The 11,289-nt window shown below is 33.2% G+C and overlaps 1 protein-coding gene across 2 annotated transcripts; it reads left to right on the top strand.

The window, feature by feature from the left end:
* Positions 1-1,457: 1,457 nt before the first annotated feature.
* Positions 1,458-10,739, top strand: LOC136800337 (uncharacterized). Of its 2 annotated transcripts, none has more exons than XM_067056972.1 (13): positions 1,458-1,571; positions 1,830-1,880; positions 3,605-3,646; positions 4,173-4,283; positions 4,442-4,552; positions 5,110-5,163; positions 5,565-5,636; positions 5,879-5,938; positions 7,800-7,927; positions 8,143-8,210; positions 8,659-8,750; positions 8,879-8,976; positions 10,020-10,739. In XM_067056972.1, exons 1-13 carry the CDS (start codon positions 1,529-1,531, stop codon positions 10,344-10,346), a joined length of 1,257 nt encoding a protein of 418 aa, XP_066913073.1. In that variant the 5' UTR covers positions 1,458-1,528; the 3' UTR covers positions 10,347-10,739. The 2 variants fall into 2 exon arrangements, with proteins under 2 accessions (XP_066913073.1, XP_066913072.1); XM_067056971.1 differs by having other exon boundaries at positions 1,830-1,889.
* The last annotated feature ends 550 nt before the right edge of the window (positions 10,740-11,289 follow it).

The raw sequence follows: 11,289 nt of genomic DNA, 5'->3' as shown, positions 1-11,289 counted from the left end.
CTTTGCTGATGGACGTGATGAAAGTAGTGATGTAGTTGAGCGCCATCAACATCGTAAAACAGTGAACGAAGGTACTGGGCGGGAACGAATTTGATTGCTTTAAGGGACTATTAAGCTATTGGCTTGAAACTGACCAATGATAGAAACTGTCAAAAACTTATCTAATCGGGCAGACCGGGGGGGGGTACTAGGTTTGCGAGGTGAAGGGTATGTCCGAGCCGCAAATCGAAAATTGCACCCTTTGAGTGACAAATTTTTTATCTTTTTGGACCCTTAGAGAGACCTTGGTTTTTACTAAGTTTTGATAGAACATCCTGGCAATCGTGACCCTTTAAGGGAACTTTTGATTTCCGTGATTTACCCTTTCGAAGACTAACCGATCGGATGGCTTTGTTCCCCTTCGAGAGACTTTTGTGATATGAAAAAGAATACCCTTATGGCTCGCACATACCCAGCACCCATTTTGCCTATGCCCCCCGCCAACCTCGGGCGGACACGTGATTCTTCAGTAACTAATAATTTAGGTAAAATACGGACCAGATAGTAAAATGTGACTTATTAAATGACTTATTAAAATTTTGACTTTTTGGCTATTTCAGAGAAAAGCACGCCATTTTTTCCAAGCCCGAGTTACAACTCGTCCTTACTTGGCTTTTTGATAAAACCGTATTTATAACTCGTTTACTGTAACTCGCCTTTTCTGAACGTAAGTTTCCGGCGAAGTGAGATATTTCGGTTAAACAAATATGATAGTTTCTTTTTAAATGAGATAGTTTCTTTTTAAACGAGATAGTTTCGTTTAAAAAAAGATAGTTTCGTTTTAAACGAGATAGTTTCGTTTTAAACGAGATAGTTTCGTTTTAAACGAGATAGTTTCGTTTTAAACGAGATAGTTTCGTTTTAAACGAGATAGTTTCGTTTTAAGCGAGATAGTTTCGTTTTAAACGAGATAGTTTCGTTTAAAATGAGATAGTTTCGTTTTAAATGAGATAGTTTCTCCTGAAATGAACTTAGTTTCTTTTTAAGGGAAATAGTATCCCCTGAATGAAAGATAGTTTCTTTTTAAACGAGATAGTATCGGTTTAAACGACATAGTTTCGTTTTAAACAAGATAGTATTTATTGGCGCTTCCGCGCGCCATAGACTTTGCTTCACTGTACCAGTGTTTTGTGCTGTAGAATTTCTCACGTGTTGTAAAAATGTTTTTATGTACTTGATGACCTCCTAGACTGGTTCAACCTCCTAGACTAGTAGATCAATCGAAATAAAGACGAAGAAGAAAACTGGGCACCACAACAACTAAAGGTGCCCGTAATATTTTTAAATGAATTCCGATCATATTTTGTAAATCGGCCAATAGGATCGCAGAATCAGTGAAAGGTTGACCGGATCTTCGTAAAATATACCGGGAAAGTAAAAAATGGTTGAATAAGGCGCCAAATTCCATCCGCGTGTGCTCCGGACTGTGTTAACAACTTTTTCTTCTACACACAACAACTGAAAACAAAGTTTTTTTCTTGCTTTCATTATGGAATCACCTGACGAACTGCTGTTCATTCCTGCTAGTCCTAGTAAGTTAAGACTTACAATTCCCTTATATTTTCAATTTGAATTTTAACTTGACGTTGTTGACTCAAACCAAAGTAATAATTTTAATAATTAGCACCTATATAGTAATAATTTTCAGGCTTCTGAAAGTACACTGAACTATTTGGCCTGTAGTAAATTGGCAAAATTTTTGAAATTTTACATGATGGCCATTTTTATTTAGCCAATTTTTCATGAACTTTTGTTTTTTAGTTATCAACTTGCTTTCTTATCTTTGATAGATCCAAATCCCTCAAAAAGATCAATTTTGTCATCTGGTAAACAAAGGACGGGTAAAAAAGGTTATTATTGTTCTATTGCATTTTTTCTCATCCCGATCAAATAAGTTTTGCTGAAATTAGTTCCTGCAAAAGTTATTTCCATCAGTAAGAAGTCTTATTGTTTTAATACTCCTTTATGGATGTTGTGGCAGCCTATTGCATAGCAGCCTATATTGAAGCTTATTGCAGTCTTTGGTACATAATAAGTGTCTCCACCTTATTGATTTAATTAAAATCATTCACCTTGACCTAGAACATTAATACAACCCCCTATCAGGGGGTGAGTGTACAAAACAGCAAAAATGTTAACTTCTAACACAATTTTGACTTTATTGCTTTTCATTTGCTTGTTCATTGTTGGTCTTTCATTTCCATTTCTTTATCAAGATAGATATTACTGTAAACTGCTCCAACTTGGGACGAGTGTACGCAACATGGGACTTGTTGATATCTGGCCTGTATTTTCACTTAACTGGTTAAATCTCTTTGACAACAAATTTGTTTTGATAACTCCACCAAGTTTATCAATTATACCGTGAAATCGGGCAGCTTGCATCAGTGGAGGCAAACACGCATAGCCCTCGAATGAATGACCTGTCTGGTCATTAAAATACAAAGTTAAATGAAAACAAAATGGTAGAGTAGAGCTGCGAGCAGAGCTGCGTAGTTCATTTGTTTTGAAATTTTGCTGCTTTGATTGGTCAGTCATTTGATGGCTGTGCAAGTTTCCCTTAGGCTACGTCATATTAGCACTGCTCTTGTTTTGAATATTGAAATTCTTCGGATAAATCGCAAGCGCACTGAGTTTTTAATGAAACAATAGGGAGTTTCGAAACCTAAGCCAATCAGCTGTTTTAAACATTCTTTTATTTGAAATCTCTATTGATAAACATCTTTTGTGAAAAGTTGTCTATTCTGTTTAAACCTTTTCATAAGCAATTCCCGGTGGGGGTCACTAGTGGCCGCCTATAGCAGTGCCTATAGACCAAGAGTAAGGCCTAAAAGCCTGGAGCTGTCTATTGTGTAGACTAGTTTCCCTCCACTGATGCAATTTACATGTCATGATAACTTTCACTGATAACGCGCCCTCTTTAACTTATTTTCATTTAAAATGACCGGACGCCGAATGGAGAATTAGAGAAAATGATGTCAAACGCCCACAATCGCGTGTTTTCCACTACGGATTTTTTTCATATTTCGATTTAAAAGCCTACTCGGTGCGAAAGAGAAATTGTGTATTTGTGAACTTAAAATCAAATGACTTTGGAGGTTTGGTGGAATGGCTGTCCCATGTTGTGTAAGATAGTCCCAAGTTGGAGCAGTTTACGGTATTTTGTATGCAATCTGCCCACAATTTTTTAAGAAGTTCTAAAAATATTGAAAAATAACTCAGACTTGATCAACTGTTCAAGGTTTCAAAGACCAGGGGGGTACCGACACATGGTACTGACCTATAGCTAGGTGGTGGTGTCTTTTTTTACATTTCAGAAAAGTTAGTACCCGGTACAGTACCACTTTTTTAAACCCCTTTGAGAATTTTTTTGATTTTTTTGAAGACAAAACTTCTAAAATAGTTAAGAAGTGTGTGATGAAAATACTGTTGGGTGGTACTAAAAAATTGAGTAAAAAATCAAGTTAAAGGACCCTATGGGTTAGTACTCTGCCTTGGTACCCCCTGCAAAGACCTGCAGCAATGGAGTTTGCTCTAAAAATGAGACTGCCTTTATTATTTCTAGACTCAATTATATGTCCATGGGACACACAGCAAGATGGAATTGGTGAGACATTATGTTTATCTTTTATCAGACATTTAACTCTTCCAGACTTTAACTTTAAATTTTAATTTTTATTGCTATTATTTTCATCATTATCATTGATTAATTGTTTATATTAATAGATTTGTCAACACAGATCAGGTTCTATATACAAAACTATATACAATGCCATATAAATTGGCAGTAAAAACTGATGTGGATATACAGGCTGAAAAAAAAAACAAAAATGAAAAAAAGACAATGCGTAAGAAAGCTCAGAATAGGCTTGATATTTTTACAATCTGTAGAAACAGATCTTTTCTTCAGAAAGCTTGACAACCACCTTTGAGATGTGTGTAAACTTCAGCCCCTCTTTCAAAAAGAATCATCCTATAACAATTCCCAGGATGCCACCTCAAACTTGAATAATTCTGAATACTTACTCAAATCAAATTCATTCCATGAGGCAGGATACAAGAAAGACAGGGTCGTTTTCAAACTAGTTGACTCTGCAATGAAGTATTACATTTTATTTGCATTTCTTTACCAGACCCACAGAATCAATATAGTGTCGAAACAGAATCTTTATCAGAGTCAGAACAGGCTGCTTTAGCTTCCCAAGATGCAAAAGGAAGGAAGAAATCTTTCTCTACTAAGAAAAGTAAGAGCTTTGATTTTCTCAACTTGCAATGTAGCAAAAATCCCAGAATTTTTACAATATATATAGTAAAATCACAATAGCTTACAAATATAAGGGTCATTCTCAAACTGCTTGACTCTGCAATGAAGTATTACATTTTGTTTGCTTTTCTTTACCAGACCTGCAGAATCAATATAGTGTCGAAACAGAATCTTTATCAGAGCCAGAACAGGCTGCTTCAGCTCCACAAGATGCAAAAAGAATAAAGAAATCTTTCTCTACTAAGAAAAGTAAGTTTTTTGATTTTCTCAACTTGCAATGTAGCAAAAATGTTTACAAAAATAGTAAATCACATAGCTTTCAGCTCATGTTTATATTTTGATTCTTTATTTTCTTTTTATAATCGACACTGATGTTTTTGTATTCTGCAAATTTTTTAGGTTTTAAGGTTACTGTTTGAATATTTCAAAAACACAAATTCACAAAATTGAATATTTTTACAAAATTTTCATAATATGGCAAAAATTCCTGATGATAAAGAATAATCTAAATTTTTCACTATTTTTATCAACATTTTTGTTAGTCTTTCGTTTGTAACACTTTAAACAATTGTTGCTCTGCAAAATCAGTCTTCTTTCTTTATTCAAACTTATTGCTAAATATAATAAAAATATGTTTCACATAAAAGATTTTGCAATAACAAGCAAAAATTTTCAACACAAAAACAAAATTATTGTCAAGGTAAATCACTCAGCTTTTAAAGTGTGAATTGTTGAAGAGAAGATCTGAGTAAACTATAAGTCATTATATCACATGTATTTTAACTCAGTTTTCCTTTCCTCTTCAGCGCCTGATCAGTCAAATACAAGAAAGCCACTTAAAGAAATTGGAAATTACAATAGTAAGATAATTTAATCATCTTTATCTTTTTCCAGTTCAAGTAACCCATGGTTCAACCAAAAAATGAGAAACTTTTCACCATTAGAAAGAAGAAAGGCCAACCTAAATTTTGAGCACTCATACTTTAAATTAGCTTCACGTATTCAAAAGTTATGAAGAAAATTCAAAAGAGATCTTCTTCAAAAAAGCGTCATTTTTTTAGAAAAATGTGGGGAGGCTTATAAAACTTAATTGGAATGAAAATTATTGTAACATCATTGACTAGTATACAACTAATGAGAATAAAATCTGCTATCCCCTCAAAAAATCTCAATCCAACCTCGACGGTAAAAACAATTTTAACACAAATCCCCTACAAAGTAGAAATTATTATCTATCTTGTTCTTCTTCTTTCATTTTCAGCACCTGATCAGTCGGTTAAAAGTAATAAAAGAAAGCAACCTAAAGATGTACCAAATAAACTCGATAACAATAGTAAGATAATTACTTTTTTTGCTATTTAATTCAACTTCATTTTCCATGGAACTTTTTTTCTAAAAAATAATCGCATTTTTTATTTTGTATCTACAAAAGGCACTACAGGTAATTGTTCAATTCAATTTTAAGCTATGCTAGGTTTCTGTAGAAATGATGATTGCTTTTCTAAGAATGGTGCTAGATTTCCATTTTTTGGGAAAATAAGAATCTCAGCCTAACACTCAAAATTTTTTTTTCAGGTACACCACTTTCCGGAAGGACCCCTGAATTAGAAATGACATTATCGCCCATTATTAAAGGTAACTACTGCAAGAATTAGTTCTGTCAAATTAATGTTTACTTAAAATATTTATAATCCCTCGGAAAATAAAAGAATCTTGACAAAAAGTGGGGAGAACCCATGAAAACTGATCCTGTGAAACTTGTCAACTTAGTTCCTTTTGCACAAAATTAGTTCTCTTATACATTATTTCAAAATCAACCTTTACACTCTGCACTTTTTCTTTTATTGACTTCCAAAACTCCATTCTCATCTTAGTGTTACAGCAGATGTTTTGAATTTTGTGATTGAATTAGGTCAGTTACACAGGAAAGAATTGGTATATTGCATTATGAAAACTGATTTTTCACATGGGTGTGAAAGTGTAAATAACACTTGTTTTTGAATTCAGTATTAGACTAAAACAATTTAAATTTAAGTAAGAATTATTGATACTTATTCAATAAGGTGTAAGCACAGGTGAGGTCAGTAGTTTTAAATCTTCTACAGTTGTAGGTAGTAATATCAAATAAATGGTATGTATCTGTAATTTTTTGATTTTTACTACCTAGTAGTAAAAATTAATTTTTTTTGAAAAGTTGTTTGCTATAGAAAAAAAATTCTCGAAATGTTTTGTCAATATAAAAATTACTTTAATTCTAAGGGCAAAACATAAATTTTTGCACTAAGTGAAAAATGTGTCTCGGAAATGATGATTTCTTTAGCTTTTTTTGTGAAATATTTCTGAAAAGCAACGAAAAATAGGTGGTCTCAATGCAGCTCAATGTCAAATTGTACCAAAAATTTTACTACCAGGGTTTCCAGGGGGGGGGGTCGGTAGTAAAATCTCAGACATATATGAGTAGTAAAAGGATTTTTACGAATTTTTACATACCACCACCCAGACTCTTGGAAGAGGTATTTTACTACCCTGGTAGTAAAAGCTTTTGGGACAATTTGTCATGGAGACCACCTATTTTTTGGTTGCTTTTCGGACTGATTTTGCAAAAAAAGCTAAAAAATGATTATTTCTGTGACACATTTTTCACGTAGTGCAAAAATTAATGTTTTTCCCTTAGAATTAAAGTCTTTTTATATTGACAAAAAATTTCGAGAATTTTTTGTTTGCAGCAAACAACTTTCCAACAGAAAATTTTTTCAAATTATAAAAATTTTCAGATTTTTTCAGAAAAGTCATCAAGAAAATTAAAAGAATTACAAAAAATAGCTAAAATTTGCTAATTTTACCAGTTTTAACTACCCAGGTAGTAAAATTGTTTCAACATTTAACACATAGATACCACCCATTTTAGTATTTAACTACCCTGGGTAGTAAAATTTTTTTTCGATTTTTCGTCACACCACCACCGTAGTAAACGTCATTATGTCTGAGATTTTACTACCGACCCCCCCCCCTGGGGTTTCTTGTCAAATTTTGCTATGTAAAGCACTACTAGGTCTTAAAACATCAATTGTGGACACGGTTGATGTTTTTTATCCACAGTCAATCATTTTTATGGACAGTCAATATCCAAACATCGACTGTCAATACTTTTCATCAACTGTCAATGTCCAGATATCAGCAGTCAATATCCAGACATCAGCAGTCAATATCCAAACATCGACTGTCAATATCCAAACATCGACTGTCAATACTTTTCATCAACTGTTGAGATTATTTAATTGACTGCTGATGTCTGGATATTGACAGTTGTTGAAAAGTATTGACAGTCGATGTTTGGATATTGACTGTCCATAAAAATGATTGACTGTCCATAAAAATGATTGAATGTGGATAAAAAACATCAACCGTGTCCACAATTGATGTTTTCAGGCCTAGTAGTGAAGGTTGTCAGTTGATTGGTTTAAGTGCTTGTTTTTAATTGTAGCTTTCTGTTTAGATCATGATGACCTGATTCAACGAATGCTAAAAAATCAGAAGATGCTTCTAGAGAGGATCGAGAAATTAGAGTCCAAAAGTAGAAACGAAAAGAAATCGAAGAAGATCACAGTTCGAAGGACGACCAGTGTAAGGAAAAGTAGTTATTTAGCTGGAAAGAGAAATTTGTTTTTCTTATTTATTATGTTTTTTTCTCGATTTCGAAATATTGAAATATATAATTTTTAGAGAGTTTACTGCTCTGGCTGCAGATGCTAGTTAAAAAGGAGAATAACACATTTTCGTGGCCTTTTCTTTAATTAAATAGTTTTATTTGTAGTCTCAAAAACATGTTTTCATTTCAGAATTACATCAAAAACAGCTATAAGAAAGTTGCTGAAAAACACAATAAGCACTGGGACTTTGATCAAAGGTATGAAAATGTAACAATGTAACTTTCAAAATTGTTACAAGATTCTATTTATTATTTAAGGGGGGTTTCAATAATTGGTAAAACTTTGGCCTGCAATGCCAGTTTACTACCATAATGCCATTTAAATTTAAAAATCTTTCACCTGCGGACCAGTTATTGGTATTGTAAAGGAGTGTTACTGATGTGTGTCCAAATTGCAAACAAAAAAAAACAACATTAGAATTAGTTGTCAAAAACATTGGTAACAAGAATATATTCAGGGTTTTTTTTAATTTTCTTTCCACTTAGGGGGGTCTTTCTACAAGGGGGTTCATAAGGTGTCTTGACCCCTTACCAAATAAAAGCACAAAACCTTGCAAATTAAGTGAAAACCCCTTTTTAAAAATAAAACGTTGAATTTACATTTGCTAGATGCATTATATTAAAGTGGTTTTTTATAACTTTACAGCGTGTTTGCCGACTGCAATCATGAGTTAACCCAGAAGGTTAAATTGAACGCACTGGCGCTGGATAAGACCATTACCCAGGATGAGTTCCAAGGTTAGTACATAACCGTATTATTGTGTTTTTATTGTTGCCAGGCTACTGTATATTTAAAAAGTTAAAGTTTAAGCTTCTCTCTTATCAAGATCTAGTATAAAAATTAGTAATTGTTTTATTTTTTTCAGTTGGAGTTCAGACCTACTTCCATTCAATAAAGTACTACAGTGGCAAGAAAACAGATACATACTTGTGCGAGAAGAAATATAATCAAAGAAAAGTGACGGTACGCATCCATGCTTTCTTTAATTCCGTTTTCTCTTTTCTCAAACCAGTATTATTAGATTGGCCTCTTGGAAAAAAATTTAACCATAAATGCTTATTGTATTGTTAGTGTGGTGCTGATTCATACTTTTTGAGCTCATAATTTTTATACTTGTGTGAATATTTGAGCAGGGCTTAGGTAAGTTCCTTGATGAGCCACGTCTCTGTATGATCAATCTGTCGAGAGAAGAGAATCTCAGCAGATAGTTTTCATTTTTCGAATTTGAGTGAGCTCTCCTGCACCCAATATTTCCATTTGGGGATTATCGCTGGAGATGGACTTCAAAAGTGGGATTCAAGGGTATTTTTTAACTTTGAAAATGTTTAATTTGAAATATTTAATTTGAAATGATCAAGTTGCTTAAGTTTCGGATCGTTTTATGTGTCACATGCTAATTATATTTCTGAAATAGCTAAGAAAGGTTCAGAAACCACTCTGCACTCCTAAATCATTAACGTTCAAACAAAGGAAAGTAATCATTCAGAAAATCCAAAAACACACTACATGTGACACGACAAGTCACAAATTAGTAAATAGTAGACCGGTAAGCGAAAGCAAATAAAGCAATTGAGAAATGGAAAATTATAAATATTTTTTTTGGCATTTTTTAAATTCATAAAGTTAATAAACAATTCCATCTATGAAAAAGACACAACAAAGATTATAACGTTACTAGCCAAAGATTCGAAAATTGGCTGTCTTCCATAAATATTTTTAAATTTGTTTTCCAAACGAGGAATTTTCGAGGAATTTTCGCTCCCTGTTTAAAAGCACGGTCCATTAGTACAGCAGAACAAAAATTTTCCTAAGATGAGCTAACTCTTGCAATACGAATGACCTCAGCTCCAACGCAAGAATAAAACATGTTGGAGGGCATTTTGCTAGAACAAAATGGGAGACGTACAATCTCAAATGAGCAGCATCTCTCTTGTCAAAAAGTTTTTTATCAAGGTGACCGTTATGTCCGTGATGTTAGTTATTATTATACTTCACTTTCTTTTTAGAAACGTGACAAGCGGAGAGCGACTTTGAGTGGGTGTAATTCACTAGAACCAGACTTAAAAGCAAAGATTCAAAAAGTTCTTGAAGTAGAGTTCATGTCATCTGAAGAAGATAAATCTGACGGGGAGGTTGACCATTTCGAGACGCGACCTCTAAGATGGCGCAGTTTGGAATGTGACCGACATTTCGAAATGCTAGATAAAACGGCAATAAGAAAAATGTCATCCAAAGCCCGTCGACAAACGGTTATCAGAAAAATGGGCCCATATAGCAGTCGACCAGCACCACAATGTACCGAACAAAACAGTTGGGCCATACGTCAGAAATAAATTTACTTGACATTGATATGATTTCATCTCTTCTACATTATGAATTGATTTTGGGTACATGAGGATGTTTTGAAAGAGAATTTATACACTGATACTTTGTCGGTTTAAGTGCTCAGCGCAAAACTTTATATTAACTTTCATTGTCGTTCTTTTTGTTAGATATTTTGCAAAATTTTATATTAACTTTCATTGTCATTCTTTTTGTTAGATATTTTGCAAAATTTTACATTAACTTTCATTGTAAATCTTTTTGTTAGATATTTTTAACTGATACTTTCAGCAGGTCTAAAGGTACTTTTAGGTATTTTTTTATGTCTGTTTTTAAATGTTTCAAACTCTTTGTATATGTGTATGTATTATCGATATTATTTTACCAAATATTCTTATTTTATCAAAAACGAAAATCATTTTGAATTTCTTAGCTTAATTAATTTGTCATTGTTTAAAATTTATGAATAGCGATATTTCGACTGTGGGATTCAAAAGTTCTTGATGCTGTTAAGAGTTAGTACTAAGTCCATTTTGGCAACGTACTAGTAACCTTTTAAAGTAGTCTGAAGTTAAAATTTTTAACTCTTTTGACCCAGCTGTAAAGTGAACTTTCAACAATTCAAAAGTACGAAAATATTTTTAAAACAAATCGGAAGTTTAGGAATGTGGTCTTTTAACTTTTTTGGAAAGTTGGAAAGACGATCTGATCGAAAGATGTTGGAAGGTAAGGTGCACAACCTTCCCAATCCTTGTTGGAAGACCAACTTTAAAACCTGTCGAAAGATGTCGGAATATGAAATTTCAACATATTAGGAAGTTAGGAATTTAATTTTTCAAGCCTGTTTGAAAGTTTGAGAATGTGGTCTTTCAACGTTTTTGGAAAGTTGGGAAGACGATCTGGTCGAAAGATGTTGGAAGGTAAGGTGCACAACTTCCCAATCCTTGTTGAAAG

This window comes from Clytia hemisphaerica, unplaced genomic scaffold, assembly GCF_902728285.1.
Source record: "Clytia hemisphaerica strain Z4C2 unplaced genomic scaffold, Clytia hemisphaerica genome assembly, whole genome shotgun sequence".
Classification (NCBI taxonomy): domain Eukaryota; kingdom Metazoa; phylum Cnidaria; class Hydrozoa; order Leptothecata; family Clytiidae; genus Clytia; species Clytia hemisphaerica.
The sequence above is the reverse complement of the archived record's forward strand: the minus strand, read 5'-3'. Positions and strand labels throughout refer to the sequence as shown.

Coding starts and splice junctions, on each gene's coding strand:
- LOC136800337 (XM_067056971.1), top strand. CDS start 1,529: ATGGAATCACCTGACGAACTGCTGTTCATTCCTGCTAGTCCTA. Junction 1,572..1,829: donor GTTCATTCCTGCTAGTCCTA/GTAAGTTAAGAC, acceptor TATCTTTGATAG/ATCCAAATCCCTCAAAAAGA. Junction 8,751..8,878: donor TACCCAGGATGAGTTCCAAG/GTTAGTACATAA, acceptor TATTTTTTTCAG/TTGGAGTTCAGACCTACTTC.